Here is a 17,197-nt window from a genome sequence, read left to right on the forward strand (position 1 = left end):
GCCTCCCCTTTTTTTTTTTTTCGGGGCAATTGGGGTTAAGTGACTTGCCCAGGGTCACACAGCTAGTAAATGTTAAGAGTCTGAGGTTGCATTTGGACTCAGGTCTTCCTGAATCCAGGGCTGGTGCTCTATCCACTGCGCCACCTAGCTGTCCCTCACCTCTCCTTCTTAACTAAACTACTTGAGAAATCCATCAATACCAGCAGGGTGGCACAGTGGACAGAGTACTGGTCCTGTAGTCAAGAACTCAAATCCATCCTCAAACTCTTGTCAGCTGAGTGATTCTGGGCAAGTCACTTAAACATTTATTTGCCTCAGTTTCCTTACCTGTAAAATGGGGATAATATCAACATCTGCCTCACAGAGTTGTTGTGAGAACTAAATGAGGTAATATTTGTAAAGCATCTGGGGCTCTGTATCAATGCTTATTCCTTTCCCTTTCATTCCCCTTCTCTCTTTCTCTCTCTCTCTCTCTCTCTCTCTCTCTCTCTCTCTCTCTCTCTCTCTCTCTCTCTCAACAGTCTGAACTGCTGGCACCATCCATCTATGTCTGCATGTATTTTTTGTTTTATCCTTTAGCTTGATAAAGTAGGCCCTCGGGCTGGGATCTTTCACTTCTGTCTTTGTATTTCTAACACTTGGCACAATGTCAGAGTATGTACTTAATAAATGCTTGCTGATTGACTGTGAGAAAGAACCTTTCATCTAACTCTTTTTTATCCCACTGAATCCATTTCCATTAGAACCGTCTTCCCATGCCTCATCATGGCACCGAGGAGATTCTGGGGTCTTGAAGGCTATTCCAATCATACAGAAGTTTGAACAGCTCCTCTGATGTGAAGGCAGCCCCAAGGACATGCTGGGGAAGAACTGGGTACCTGAAGTCTACAAACCGGCCTGGCAGAAGACTGCCACCAAGGAGGTAGATAGATAGATAGATAGATAGACAGACAGACAGAGAGACAGACAGACAGACAGATAGCTTGATAGATTATAGACAGATATAGATCAACAGATAAGTAGATAGATAAGCAGATAAATAAGTAGATCAGTAGATGGATGGATGGATACATACATATACACACATGTATACACATGCGCACATATTTTGGCCACAACAAGTCATGAAAATGGCCTGGGCATGTGCCCTGGAGGAAGAGGTGCCCACCCTAATGAATCACAGGTCCATGAACCATGCAGCTGGTGTGCAAAACCAACCCCTGTCGTCAATAAGAAATCATTCATTAATTGGTTGAAACATACCTGGGAATACTGACTGAATGAGGTCCGTCAAGCGTTTCACTATTTCCAACACGGCTTCTTCTCCCAGTTTCTCGTTAGGGACATGAGGGGTGTCATCACTGCAAAGTCACAGCAGTGCAGAAGTAAGACGAGGGAGAGGGCAGCATTTCTATGGAAAGGATGGGGAGCCTGAGATAACAGATGTGTCAGACATACTCAACTAGGGTTCATTGATTCAGAGGAGAAAACTCCAGGGGCATACCAGCCTTAGCCTCCAGAATCTCAGGAATCCAGCCTCAACTCAGGACTCTGTGGGTGAGGAATCACCCTCAGGAATGTTAGAGCGGCCTCAGCAATTCCCATGGCCTCTCTCTCCTCTCCTCCTGTGTCCTGGACACCACCAACAATAACAACAATCATTTATTGAGTGCCTAGGATGTGCCAAGTCCTGTGCTAAGCAATCAGAACACAAAGAAAAGCAAAAACAATCCCTGCCTCCACTCTAATGAGGAGGTTTTTATTTTTCCCCATATCATTTTGACTCTCCACTCTAAAACCAAGCTGATTTCTCAAGTCCACCTCAGGCAAACCAGGGAACTGCCCTAATCAATCTGAATATACACCTTCAAGACTATACTGGCATCGGACAAGATGAGGCAGTCGCCTGCCCAGACATGTAATCAGACAAAATCAAAGGACCACACTGGATCACTAGGAAACAAGAATCCATGACAATTTCTTTATTTCTTGGAGTATGCAAAGTTCCAAAGGCTTGTGTGAAATGAGATCTTCTCTACCTTCTAGGGCCTGATTCTGTTGTCAGAAAAAACTACCCATGTCCAGTGGGACCCTGCAGAGGTGGTACAGGTCAGGAGACCTGGGTTGTAAACTTGGTTCTGCCACTCATTATTGTTGTGTATGGTTTTTTTGGGGGGGTTGGGGGGGAGGCTGGACAATGAGGGTTAAGTGACTTGCCCAGGGTCACACAGCTAGTACATGTCAAGTGTCTGAGGCCGGGTTTGAACTTAGGTCCTCCTGAATCCAGGGCCAGTGCTTTATCCACTGCGCCATCTAGCTTCCCTTGAGCCATTCCCCCCCAATGGGCCTTGGTTTCCTCTTCTGTAAAATGAAGGGTTTGAGATAGATTATCTCTAGGGGTTCTCTCCAGCTTCAAAACTATAACATCTCCCACAAAATCATAGAACAAACCTTTTTAACCTTTTTGGTGTGGCAGGCCCCTCTGGTAGTAATCTGGGAAAGCCTATGGATCCCTTCTTAGAATAAGATTTTTAAATGCATAAAATTATTATGAGAGTTTTAAAATTCTGATTATGTTTGGCTCCAGCATGCCCATTTTATTTGTAAGGAAATCTTAGAGTATGGAATTTAGCTGAAACTTCTGATAACTAATTCAAGATGATTACCAGGTTAGGGGTAAAAGAACTCTGGCTCCATTTTTTTTTTTCTTTTCTTTTCTTTTTTTTTAGTGAGGCAATTGGGGTTAAGTGACTTGCCCCGGGTCACACAGCTAGTAAGTGTTAAGTGTCTGAGGCCGAATTTTAACTCAGGTACTCCTGACTCCAGGGATGGTGCTCTATCCACTGCGCCACCTAGCTGCCCCAGCATGCTACTTTTAATTCTCATTTTGTCTAACTTAGCAGTGTCTTCTCGCTGTTAATTACTTCCTATTTATCCTTCATGTAGACTACTTCATAAAAACTTGTTTTCATGTTGTGTCTCCCATTAGATTATAAGCTCCTTGAGGGCAAGGACTGTCTTTTGGCTCTTTTTTGTATCCCTAGTGCTTAGTACAGTGTCTGGCACGTAGTAGTTGCTTAATAAATAATTCTTTATTGTTCAGTAGGTTCTTAGTGAGGGCTACACTGAACTGAAGCCGAGATAGTCATTGAGACCTTACACAAGACAGGAACAAAAGGTCCCTCTGACTCTAACACACTGAAGCTGTGTTGCTAAGGCTCCAAACCAAGATGGTGAGTTCAGCATTTCTGTTTAGGGACAGGTACTCACCCGGTCCAGAGAATGAAGTCCGGGCTGGGCAAGATTGCCTTCATGGCATAAATGGAAGAGTTGATGAGGATCCAGGGAGCATCACAAAGGTAATTTCCCCACACACCTGCATTGGGTACTGGCTGGGAACCTGCTGATGGACACACTTGGAGGGGATCCTGGGAGGCCTTATAGTCAGGGTCCAGGTGCAGGTCTGAGATGTGCCAAAACTGACCTGTGGGAGATAAAATCAGCATCTTATTGCCTGTCCTCCTCCTTCCCCAAGTATGACTACATCCATGAAGGAAGGAAGGAAGGAATGCATGCCTGTGTAGGAATGGGTCTGTCTGTGCACACATGCATGCTGGGACTGATATGGCATTCACATAAAGACAGTTCTCACTTGACATAAATTCCCAGGAAATCCGACTTTATGTAAAGAATTCTGCATACCAAAAAAACACCTATGTTAACTTTACCGTACAGTACTATACCCCAGGGGGTTTGTCTTGAAACCTCCCACCAAAAGGAGACTTTTGCTCTACTCTTCCATGGGCCCCACCAGCCTCCATGTGTCTATTTTTCCTCCATCTGCCCTCAGCCCCAACATTTCCTTGAACCCTGTACCAGCCCATGCTCGCAAGCTAGCACTTGCTTGCTCACATACCACCCCCCCCTCTCTCTTAGTGTCACATACACACACACACACACGTACACACACACACACACACACACACACACACACACACACACACTGTGGCTTCCTTCCTGTCTCCCTCCTTCCCTACATCTGGAAGCAAATTCACATTACACAAAAATCACTTTACTAAAGGTCTCCTGACCTGTCCTTCTACATAAAGTGAGAACTGTATCGTTGGATAGCTTATGCTACTGAGAGCTGATTGTTAAATTTTCAGTGTGAACAGTTATACCCTGGAAATGAGCAAACATACAAATCAGGCATTTATATATTATTTTGTCATTGTCTAGACTTAAAATGATAGAGGGGGCAGCTAGGTAGCACAGTGGATAAAGCACTGGTCCTGAATTCAGGAGGACCTGAGTTCAAATCCGGACTCAGACACTTGACACTTACTAGCTGTGTGACCCTGGGCAAGTCACTTAACCCTCATTGCCCCACCAAAAAAAGATAGATAAAATGTTAGTAATGCCAATTACTTAGGTCTGTCATGTGTATTTTTTTATTTTTTTGGAGAGCCAGTTAGTTGTTAAACACTTACTAGCACTTTACAAATATCTTATTTAATTCTTACAACAATCCTGTGAGGGAGGTGCTATTATTATCCACATTTTATACATGAGGGAACTGAGGAAGATAGAGGTTAAATTATTTATCCAGGCCCATATGGCTCATAAGTATCTGAGGATGAATTTGAAATCAGGCCTTCCAGATTCCAAGTCTATCTCTCTATTGTGTCACCTTGCTGCCACTAAAAAGTAAACACGTGGGTGGGGACTCACGATTTTTGAGTGAATATAGACCTGTGTGTACTTTGAACTTGGTATTCTAGGGTTCTCCATATCTCAGTGTTAAGGATATGCCTCACACGCTACATAAACACTACGCCCATTTTTTACATAGTTCATATGACGAAAAAATATTTATTATGTTTACTTTGTATCAGGCACTGATAAGTGCTGGGGATTCAAATACGAAAGAGGAATAGCCTTTGTCCTTTAGGAGTTTACATTCTTTTTTTCTTTAAAAAATTTTTTTTTCTTTTCTTTTCTTTTTCTTTTTAGGAGTTTATATTCTAACAGTAGGAGACAATACACCCAGGTGGCCATAGGGGGGTGCTGTGGTCTGGGAAGTCACAAGGATGGGAAGTGGAGCTATGGGGCAGGCTGACTGTAATGCTCTTTCCAGAAACAACAGTGATGTTACTTTGCTTACTATACCCAGTCTAAGAGGTGGCCACTGGGCAGATGGCATAGCCAGGGTCAGGCAGGGTGGGTGATCTGGAATCTGCCAGATATAATGGGCTGGTGAGTTTGTGTCCTGACATTCAAGATCAACAGGACACAATCCCAGAACAGAAATTCCAAAGCCGAGTGCTTTAGGAGGTTTGGTTTATTAAGCACTTAATTTATGCTAGACAAATAGACAAAGAGATAGGAATACAAAGTAAAAACAAGGTTTGTGTTTGGTAAATCTGTAAGCATACGATAAATACAAAGTAATGGAATGTAGTCTTGAAAAGGAAGGGTCCTTAAGGTTCCTACTAATTTATGATCTGTGGTATCACGGCATGAGAACTAAATTTTGAGTCAGAGGACAGAGGTTGGAATCCCAGATCTTGGGCAAATCAATTATCCTCTCTGGGGCTCATTCTCCTTATGTTTAAAATGAAGGTGGGAGGGGGGCGGCTAGATGACACAGTGGATAAAGCACCAGCCCTGGAGTCAGGAGGACCTGAGTTCAAATTTGACCTCAGACACTTAACACTTACTAGCTGTGTGACCCTGGGCAAGTCACTTAACCTCAATTGCCTCAAAAAAAAAAAAAGGGTGGGAGAAGGGGCTTAAGTTAGGATCCTATGAACTGGAAAACTTCTAAGGGCCCTTACAGTTTTAAATTCCATGATCCTGTGATCCTTGACATGGGTAGCTACATGGCACAGTGGCTAAAACGCTGGCCTTGGAGTCAAGAGAATCTGAATTCAAATTTGGCCTCAGACACTTACTAGCTGTATGACCCTGGGCAAGTCACTTACCCTGTTTCCCTCAGTTTTCTCATCTATAAAATGAGCTGGAGAAGGAAATGGCAAACTATTCCAGTAACTGCTAAAAAATCCCAAATGGGAGTTGAGTACAACTGAAAAACCAGTGAACAACAACAAAAATGATCCTTGGCAATTTGGATGGATGAAGTGAGGGGGTTTTGAGGCTGTGATGAGAAGAGGCATAAGCATGTCTGTAGGCAATGGGAAAGTAGCCAGCAGTCATGGAGAGATTGAAGGTAAGCAAGATGATGATGGTGGTGGTGGTGGTGGTGGTGATGCCAATGCCAATGATAAAGGCCAGCCTATGTGACAGGCACTATGCTAAATGCTTTACAAATATCTCATTTTATCCCCACAACTACCCTAAAAAATAAGAGAATGGGGATGATGATGCAAAGGGGGCAGGGTGCTAGAGGAGACAGGATAGCATGAGATCACTTCCTTTCACCCTCTGCAGATGATTCCCAAGTCTATATTTATCAAGGGGCTGCCTCTCTCTCTTTCTCTCTCTCAATCTGAGTCACAGTCATAGCAGGCTGCTCCCACTGACAGCTAGGCTGGAAGCTCTACCCCATCTCTTCTTTTGGGAAATCTCTCAGAAACAGCCCAGCGGGGTTTGCATAACTCAGTTATGGGGCTCTTGACTATATATTTATTTGGGTTATCCTTATCAATATTTGTCATATTAGAAATTGGGGGCAGCTAGGTGGCGTAGTGGATAAAGCACTGGCCCTGGATTCAGGAGGACCTGAGTTCAAATTCGGCCTCAGACACTTGACACACTTACTAGCTGTGTGACCCTGGGCAAATCACTTACCCTCAATGCCCTGCCCTGCCCCAAATTGTATCTCAAGTGATTATGTATGTCCCCCTAGCTGTTCTAGGAGAGGAGGTGACTAGGATCCCTAGGAGAAATAAATTTGAGATTTGAGACCTGAACCTAGTTTGGGCTCCAACACTATCTGGATAATTTTGGGTGGATCATGGCCCCCCAGACTGGGGCTCAGTAGTCAGTCAACAAACATTTATTAAGAGCTTACCAGGTTCTAGGCACCATACTAAGTAAGAACTGGGGACACACAAAAAAAGCAAAAAATACCTTCAAGGAGCTCATATTCTAAAGGGGGAGAAAAATGCAAACAGCTATGTGATATAAATATATATGTATATGTACATACATGTACATATAACATCTATGTAACACAAAATTTCTTTCTATAGACATATATTTATATACATATTATAAATATATATATTAAAAAACCCTTCCATCCATATATAATACCTATATATAGATAGATATATCTATATCTCTAGATCTATCAATCCTGGGGCAGCTAGGTGGTATAGTAGATAGTACAGAAGACTCATCTTCCTGAGTTCAAAACTGGCCTCAAACACTTACTAGCTATATGACCCTGGGCAAGTCACTTTACCTTGTTTGCCTCAGTTTCCTCATCTGTAAAATGAGCTGGAGAAGGAAATGGCAAACCAGTCCAATATGTCTGCCAAGAAAACCCCAAATCCCCAAATGGGATCATGGAGAGCCAGACATGATTGAAAACAACTGACCAATCACAAAATCGTAGCTGACATTTATATAGTGCTTACTACAACCTTTACTGTATCTATTTCTCTCTCTCTCTCTCTCGTAAATGGATGGAAAGTAATTTCCAGGGAAGCCACAAGCAGTAGGGGGAAGAGGGAAGAAGGGGAGGTCTAGAAAAGGTCTTTTGACTAATGTGGGATTTGATGTGAATCTTGAAGAAAGCCAGAGAAGCCAAAAGGTAGAGGTGGGGAGGGAAAGCATTGCAGGCATGGGACAACCAGAGAAGAGGCAGAGCTGCATTGTTGTGGGCAAGGACCAGCATGAAGGCCAGTGTAGCTGGACCACAGAGTATGTGGAGTGGAATAAAGGGAAGAAGGAAGGGTCAAGGTCCTTCCAAGCTCTGACCCAGTAATCTGTCAATGTCTTCCCCACACTCGGCCCTACACATGCTGCCAAGGTGCCAGAGAAACACAAGGGGGAAGTGTCTCTAAAGAAAACAAGGGGGAACAGTTAAATGGCACAGTAGATAAAGCACCAGCCCTGGATTCAGGAGGACCTGAATTCAAATCCAGCCTCAGATATTTGACACTTACTAGCTGTGTGACCCTGAGCAAGTCACTTAACCCTCATTGTCCTGCAAAAAAAATTTTAAAAATAAAGAAAACAAGGATCTCTGAACTGAAGAGACTGACTTCTTTTCCTAAGAGACTGACCTCAAGGGGAGGTGTAGGAGCTGAATGGGTGAGAAGACAGCAGTGATTCAGTTTTTCCTTTGGTTGCTTAGCAGCTATTGTTGTTTGTCCTTCATTCCCGAAGAGGACCATAACACTGGGTGCATGGAATTGGATTTGTTTTTTTTAAGGGAGGGAGGGCTGTGCAAGCTCACCAACCTTACTTGCTCCTCCAGAGCCCTCTGGGTCCAATGGTGAGCTATACATCAGGACTACTCATGGCCCTGGATGTTTAAGGCAATTGGGGTTAAGTGACTTGCCCAAGGTCACACAGCTAGTAAATGTCTGAGGTGAGATTTGAACTCAGATCTTCCCAAGTTCAAGGCCACTGCTCTATCCACTGCACCACCTAGCTGTTTAGTATTTTGGGGGGCTGGGGGTGGGGCAGTGAGGGTTAAGTGACTTGTTCAGGGTCACAGAGCTAGTAAGTGTCAAGTGTCTGAAGTTGGATTTGAATTCAGGTCCTCCTGAATCCAGGACCGGTGCTTTATCCATTGAGACACCTATATATACACTCAATTTATTAAGGACCCCAAAGATCTTTTGTTGATGCGGATTACAAGTATTACTATTTACTGCATTAAAATTTTAAGTGGATATATTTTTAAATATTTGTTCATTCATTTAAAATAAAAATAACAAGGGGCAGCTAGATGGCGCAGTGGATAGAGCACCGGCCCTGGATTCAGGAGTACCTGAGTTCAAATCCGGCCTCAGACACTTAACACTTACTAGCTGTGTGACCCTGGGCAAGTCACTTAACCCCAATGGCCTCACTAAAAAAAAAAAAGAAGAAGAAGAAGAAAATAAAAATAACAAGTCAATTATATGTTAACAGAAAGAACGTAAAATAACCATATTTTCTGGAAAAAAACAACAGTGAGCAGAGTGATATCATTTTACATATCTCTAACATCTGTCTTAATGATTTGTTTCCGTATTTGATCTGTTGTAATATGTTGTTTTGGCTGAAACACATGAATATCCCGCCTCACACAACTAATGTAGTTGGAAGAGAAGTTTTTTGTTTTTTGGTTTTTTTTAGTGAGGCAATTGGGGTTAAGTGACTTGCCCAGGGTCACACAGCTAGTAAGTGTTAAGTGTCTGAGACCGGATTTGAACTCAGGTACTCCTGACTCCAGGGCTGGTGCTCCATCCGCTGTGCCACCTAGCTGCCCCCAGAGAGAAGTTTTAATAGGAAAATAACATCTTAGAATTATTATGAAAATAGTTTGAACCTTACAGGCCTCCTGAAAAGATCTCAGAGACCTCTTCAGGGGGTGGGGTGGGGTGGGGGAATTTGTGGATCATATTTTACGAACCTTTGACCCATGAATTAACCTATAAATCAGGTTCAAAGTCAGAAAGCTCCACAAACAACCTTTCCTACTGCCTTCTGCATCTGAGCAAAACACATTACCCACCTCCATCCTGACTCTTCAACCTGACAGCATTTGACTAATAACCTCCCTAAATACCTTCCTTTCTGTTCTCAGTAACAAAGCTCTGGGGTTTTGCTCATTGTTTTTCACTCCCACAGCTAGCTGTCTCCTTGCTCCCTAGCCTCCAGGTCAACAGACACCATCACTAATCAACCTTCCTTTTCTCTCCAAGTCATGGGACCCATCAGTTCTAGATACTTCCTCAATTCTTCAAAAGATTCATAATTTCTTTTAAGATAAAAAAAATTGAAAAATCAAATCAAATAAAAAAAGATTCCTATTTCTTTTCCCTATGGGGATATTCCCTTCATCAATATAAGCCATAATCCTTCCTTACCCCAGCGAATGGTTTCTTGAGTTGACATGGTTGAAACCCCCGCAAACATTCATTACCTTTACCTGCTGGCCTTCAAAGAAGTCAGCCCAACTGGTTTTTTGACAACTAGAAGCTTTCCCGGCTTGCCGGAGCTTGTCTTTCACTGCAATAGCATGGGAGAGAACCTAAGGTCACTTCCATACCACAATGAGGCATCAGAGGAAGATTTGGGGGCAGCACAATTTCCAAACGCAATATTCTTCCTCCTAGCTTTTCGACTTGGGAACTCTGCCTCTTTCTAAATTTATCATTGGCTCCAGTATTCTTAAGTACTCCTATTCTGGGAAGCAGCCTAAGAAGGCAGTTTCCCATGAGAGAGAAGTGATGGATTAACTGTACAAGTGAAAGTGAAAGATCACAATCCAGCTACTGTATTACCTGGAATAGCCCCGGTCACTCTCCAGCATAACAGGAAAAGCAGAAGCTTCAGCCATCTCATGCTTTCAAATTCTCTGAAAGTCTTTCACTTTTCTAGGATCTTTTCAGGTCTTGGATCTAAGTTCACTCTGGAGGTTGTGAAACTAGTCAGCCAGTCCTGGATGAGAAGCACAACTTTCTGCTCAGTTCCTGGTACTCTGAATGTGGCCACTGATTGGGGAACTCTTGTTTAACCAGTAGGGTGTGTACTGGGCTGGATAGAATGGGTAAGCAAGGAAGGCAGAGAATTCAAAGGAAAAGGGACTTTGTATTTTGTACCACAGTACGGCTTGTTCTTCCGGTTATTCCAAAGGCAAAATTTCTGAAAAATGCATAAACCAAGTACACGGCAGTTAAAATCACCCACAGAAATCCTCAGTATTAGTTATGTGACTTATAATGATGACCAAGGTTACTTCCCCTCAACCTTCATTCTAAGTAAAGGTGACAATAAATAATGACACCCACTTCTGAGACTTGTTGGGACAATAACAGGATTGCAAACTACTTAGCACAGTGAGCACTATATAAATGTTGAGTATTGTTATGGCTTCCAGATTGCATAATATATCTAAGCTCATGACAAGAATGATTTTCTTTTTTATCTATTTATTTAGTTAGGACAAGTTACTTCCCCTTTTGATCTCAATGCTGTTAAATTACAAGGCTATGAGTTATATATGGGAAGTGAAAGAAATGATAGAGGAAACAAAGGTTTGAGCTTCTGAGCTTATTGAAATGCATGCCATTTGCATTACAAATCAGAACCAAGCCTCCTCAGCTTGGCACTGGATCCTGAATACAGGGTGAGATGGATTTTTATGCATTAAAAAATAACAATAAGCAGGATACAAAATTAGGTAATCTGATTTCTAGGGGCTTCCCAAGAAAAAGAGGTGTCCTGCTCCCTCCAAGTATTATAAACAATCAAAGGAACATAGAAACAACTGATTGATCAGTACAGGCCAGTTTTCAGATAAGACATATGGGCTGCTTGAGATGTATAACTGTGTGAAATCTTCTTGCATCAATCTTTGGAGCTGACTGAGTTTCTGGTCAGCATAACCTATGTCCTTAGTTAAGGGTCTCTAAACAGCAGGTAGAGGTGGTTCAACTTTCCAGCCATACAGGGCTATGTTCAAACAAGGCAATAAAGTTTTTTTCCAGTTCCCATAATTGAATAAAGTTTTCTCACAAGACAGAAGTTGAACTAGACTCATCATTGAATAGAAAGGGAACTGGAGCTAGCTCCAGAACTGAGCCACAAGATGGAGTCAGAGTGGTTCATTCAATTCCACAATTCCTTCATATGTTTTTTTACTTCCAAAATTGTCCTGTTTTCCTGTGCTTTCCACTAAACTTCCTTCTCTTCTATACATTCTTTATCTTTTTTGTCCACTTTAAAAACCATTTTTATTTAAAGTTTTGAGTTCCAAATTCTATTCCTCCCTCCCATTCCCGCCCCCTCCCTGAGGCAGTAAGCAATAGATATAGGTTATGTGTGGGCTTCTATACTTGGATACATTACTGTTACATGTGAGAACAATATATCCAATATTCTAATCCCTAATATAAGTAAGGGATGTTTACAAAGGAAAGACAGTTCCTAGAAACCTTGGAGCTTGGTGGCATAAACAAAATCCAGCTTTCAAATAGCCAATGCCACCTCCTCCTTCCTGGTAGAAGTTAACTCTAATTAACTCTCTAGTAAAAAGAGGTTCACCTACTGGGGGCAGTTAGGTGGTGCAGAGGATAAAGCACTGGCCCTGGATTCAGGAGTACCTGAGTTCAAATCCGGCCTCAGGCACTTGATACTTACTAGCTGTGTGACCCTGGGCAAGTCACTTAACCCTCATTGCCCTGAAAAAAAAAAAGGTTCATCTAGCTTATGATGGGATCCCCATTCCAGGTCCTCTTATATGTTTTCCTGATTAGGAGACGGGGGCATACATAACCCTCGGACTCATGGTTCTTTTCTGGCTTTATATAAAGAACTGTATGTAGTTATAATTTTCTATGGTTCATGGTTCATGATATTTCTGACTATATATACCTATAGTTTCCCCATTGTTAATTTAATTCCAGTGGATGTTGATCATTTGATCTTTCCTAATGATATTAATTTGGTTTACAAATAGTGATTCATTTGAGCTGTGTCTCCAAAGAATCAAAGGGAGAGTGTGAAATATGAAAATTGATATTCCATAATTAATTATTGAGAATTGTATCTAGTCAGTGTCTCTAATCAGAATTGTTAAGGGCTAAAATTCTAGCTAAACTGTCTAAAATATCTAATGAGTGGTCGCCAATAAATTATAAGCTTTAGCAAGAGTTAGACTTTTAAGCATTTATTAAGGAGAATAAGAATTTGATAAAGAGAGAGAGAAAGGCCTAGATTTCTATCTATTAAAGGGAGAGCACATTTCTAGCTCCCTTCTCCACCAGAGTCCAGAGGAAAGAGACTGAGACTGAGCGCCAGTCTCTTCCTTCCTCCTCCCACTAGCCCAAGTCACTTCCTGACTCCTGGTCTTGCCCTCAAAGACCTTCACTTCATGGGCAGAACTCTTCTACAGTAAGTCTCCAGCAGGTGGCGTCATTCCAATCATTACAGAATCAATATTTGTAACTCAAATTCAGAGTTGACCGTATGGGCCTTGTTGGATTCAAACTAGCCCCTCTTAGTAAAAGCTATAAGATTGGGGGCAGCTAGGTGGCGCAGTGCATAGAGCACTGGCCCTGGAGTCAGGAGTACCTGAGTTCAAATTCGACCTCAGACACTTAACACTTACTAGCTGTGTGACCCTGGGCAAGTCACTTAACCCCAATTGCCTCACTTAAAAAAAAAAGCTATAAGATTATTATACTATTATTATTAACATCCCTATTCTTTTTTTTTTTTTTTTTTTAGTGAGGCAATTGGGGTTAAGTGACTTGCCCAGGGTCACACAGCTAGTAAGTGTCAAGTGTCTGAGGCTGGATTTGAACTCAGGTACTCCTGACTCCAGGGCCGGTGCTTTATCCACTGCGCCACCTAGTTGCCCCCTAACATCCCTATTCTTAAGGGCTTAAATGCAACCACAAAAATTCTAATGCATGAACTTTGCTGACCACAGGACTTTCCAGAGGCTTTGTTTACCCTTTGACAGGTTATGGAAATTACCCTTTGAGTCAGACCAATGATAACCCAAACTCCACTTCTGCTCTTTGCTTCTAATGTAATTTGCATTATGGTCTATTTTTTGCATCCTATGTAATATTTGTACTACTTTAGCTACCTCTGCCTGTCAGTTTTTGGTTACTGAGGAGTCTTGGATCCCATTTGTTAGCAATTGCTAGCTTTGCTAATAAATCGATCATGCTTGGAACTCTGTACCTCAATTTCTCTGGATCACAGATTTTTACTGGGACACTGAATATGAAGTCATTAAAGAATGAATCTGAGGCTATGATCCTAGGTGACTAGGAAAATAGCAGTTCCCTCAAGAAAAACAGGAAAGTTCAGAGGAGGGATAAGTTTAGGCATGAGGAAGTGGGAAATTATGAATTGAGTTTTAGACATACAAGTTTAAGATGCCTATGGATACTTAGGAAATACTATCTAGCAGGCAGATGGCAATGAGTGGTTGCCTCAGGAGAAAAACTGAAACTGGATTTAGGAATCATCTGATTAGAAATGATACTTGACCCCATGAAAATAGAGGAAATCTTCAAGAAAGAAAATATATAGGGGGCAGCTAGGTGACACAGTGGATAGAGCACCAGCCCTGGATTCAGGAGGACCCAAAATCCGGCCTCAGACATTTAACACTGACTAGCTGTGTGACCCTGGGCAAGTCACTTAACCCCAACTGTCTCACCAAAAAAAAGAAAAGAAAAGAAAAAAGAAAATATGTAGTAAGAGAGCCACCCATACCAGGAAAGGAAGAGATAAATGATGATCTAACAAAGGAATATAAGTACACAAATAAGAATACAATGGTGACATGAGAGCCTGGGGAGAAGAGGGTGGGGTGGTCAAAGACAACAGAGGTCAAGAAGGATATAAGACCACATCATCAGATTTGCTGTCAGAGAGATCCTTGGTAAATGCCAGACAAAAAAATCTCTGAAGAGTGGTGGGGTGAGGAATCTATTTTAAGGGATTTAAAAGTGAGTAGGATAGGGGCAGCTAGGTGGCGCAGTGGATAGAGCACCGGCCCTGGATTCAGGAGTACCTGAGTTCAAATCCAGCCTCAGACACTTGACACTAACTAGCTGTGTGACCCTGGGCAAGTCACTTAACCCCAATTGCCTCACTAAAAAAAAAAAAGTGAGTAGGATAGAAATGGAGTCAGAGAATGTACATAATTCTAAGAGTTTGGCAGTGAAAGGAGAAGAGATATAGGACAATAGCTTAGGAAGACAGCATGAGGGAAAGGAGGTTTATTGAGGATTCAATAACAAATTGGATTTGAGAAGCATATATAAGTGCATAGTACATAGAAGGCACTGTGCCAGGTGTTGAGGACATCAAGACAAAAATAGTCCCTACCCTCAAGGGATCTGAGGGTGGGGGTGCAGGGGAGGAAGGGGAAGGTGTGACCTATACAAAGATAATATAAATATATACAAAGTAATTTTAACGTTTTGTATTACTTCACATGTATAATGGGTATCAATGGGTAGGAGAGGGAGAAAATGTGGAACTCACAACAAGAAAAGAATGATAAACATAAATAAATAAGAGAATTACTAAAAACAAATAATGTAATTTCAGGAGGGAGAGATTATTAAGACCTGGGGAGGGGGGTGCACAGCTAGGTGGTGCGGTGGATAAAGCACTGGCCTTGGATTCAGGAGGACCAGAGTTCAAATTTGGCCTCAGATACTTGACACCAACTGTGTGACCCTGGGCAAGTCACTTAACCCTCATTGCCCCACAAAAAAATAAAAGATCTTAAAAACAAAAACAAAAACAAACAAAGACCTTAGGGCATCAAGAAAGGCCTCCTCTAGGAAGGGGCACTTGAATTGGCCTTGGAAGAAAGCTAGGGATTCTCTAAGACAGAGGGTGAGGAGGAAGAATATTCCAGTTCCAAAAGTCAACTAGCCAAACATCTTCAGGCAGGCTCAGACAAAACAGCAAAGACCTGAACAGCTTTGTTAGGCAGGCAGCATGGAATAAGGCAAGAAATGAGAGAGAGGGCATGATCTGGAGCAGGGGTTCCCAACCTTTTTTGGTTCCCATTACTCTTGGCTTTCAGTAAACCTCTCCATACCCTAAATTAGATATTGAAGGAAATAAATTCCAAAGTTTACCTGGTATACACACATTTTGTTGTTGTTGAGTTGTTTCAGTCGTGTCTGTTTATTGGACCCCCTTGGGGTTTTCTTGGCAAAGATTCCTTCTCCAGCTCATTTTACAGATGAAAAGCTGAGGCAGAGTTAAGTGACCTGCCCAGAGTCACACATCTAGTAAGTGCATGAGCCCAAATTTGAATTTAGGAAGAGTCTTCCTGCCACCGGGCACTCCCAGCACTTTAACAAGGTCCACCTAGCCGCCCTAGGTGTGTACACACACAAGAAATATAGAGATTAATTACTTTCTTTTTTTTTTTTTTTGGTGGGGCAATGGGGGTTAAATGACTTGCCCAGGGTCACACAGCCAGTAAGTGTCAAGTGTCTGAGGCCGGATTTGAACTCAGGAACTCCTGAATCCAGGGCCGGTGCTTTATCCACTGAGCCACCTAGCCGCCCCCAGATTAATTACTTTCAACAGAATAACCTAGTTACTTACCAAATCTTTCCCATAACCCTACTCCTTGACAAACTTCTTAGATCTCCTGAAGGAAGGTATGTGGGCCTCTGGCTGGTAATCCCCTATACAGGATATTGAATTCGATTCTGAGTACCACATTTTTGGAAAAATATTGACTAGCTACAACATGCAGGGGAGGACAGGGAGTTTGAAGTCCAAGCTACAGGAAGATTTAAGGAATTACTGATGTTTAACCCTGGAGAAAAGGCTTAAGCCAGGGATAACAGCAGCCTCCAAGTTACTGGACACTGCAGTGCTTGTTGTCTGCTGTCGTGGTTGGATGCTCTGCACCTGGCACACAGTTGGTGATAATTAAGTGCACTTTGACACTGGCTGCCAGTCTGGGCCTGACCCCGGCGGCTGAAGGCGCTTGGCTGAGGCTGGCTTTCAGAGGCTGGGGATTGATTGGTCTCAGAATGTTAAAGACCCTGTGGTTTCAAGCCCAAGCTCTGCCTCAGCACGTGACTCAGTTTCCTCATCTGTAAAACGGCGATAATAACCACGGCGGAGGGTGCAGCCTGTTCAGACACCGGCGCCACCATGGGGGCGCTCAGACCGAGCCCGGCTGCTCGCTCTGGCCACCCCTCCTTTCTAGGACTCAGTTGCAAAACAGGGGTGGGAGGAGGCGGTGTTGGACTCAGGGATCTCGAAGCGTGCTTCCGGTTGCAGGTAATCGGAACTTGCGGAACCTGAGTCGGGAGGATGCAGACCAGACCTTGCCGCCCAGCCCAGATTTACCCCTAAGAGGTCTGCGCTTGCGCCCTGGTCCGTCAGACGCGAGAGCCATCGACCCGAGAGGTGAGAAAGAAGTTCCTAGAGGGGAATGTGACGTCATCTCCGAGAGGCGGGACCACACAAGGGTAAGACCCTACTTTTTCATTGGTAGCTTTCC

General features: G+C 42.8%; 1 protein-coding gene across 1 annotated transcript in view; it reads right to left on the reverse strand.

Moving 5' to 3' along the window:
• SMPDL3B (sphingomyelin phosphodiesterase acid like 3B) overlaps positions 1–17,163 on the reverse strand; it is a 31,869-nt gene extending 14,706 nt beyond the window's left edge. Inside the window, exons 1-4 of the mRNA XM_043993110.1 lie at positions 16,285–17,163; positions 10,470–10,830; positions 3,271–3,484; positions 1,264–1,361 (exon numbers count right to left, since the gene is read on the reverse strand). Of these exons, the coding sequence (XP_043849045.1) occupies positions 1,264–1,361; positions 3,271–3,484; positions 10,470–10,530 (373 nt within the window). The 5' untranslated portion in view covers positions 10,531–10,830; positions 16,285–17,163. The remainder of the gene's footprint in view (positions 1–1,263; positions 1,362–3,270; positions 3,485–10,469; positions 10,831–16,284) is intronic.
• Positions 17,164–17,197: the final 34 nt, after the last annotated feature.

This window comes from Dromiciops gliroides, chromosome 3 (genome assembly GCF_019393635.1).
Source record: "Dromiciops gliroides isolate mDroGli1 chromosome 3, mDroGli1.pri, whole genome shotgun sequence".
NCBI classification, from domain to species: domain Eukaryota; kingdom Metazoa; phylum Chordata; class Mammalia; order Microbiotheria; family Microbiotheriidae; genus Dromiciops; species Dromiciops gliroides.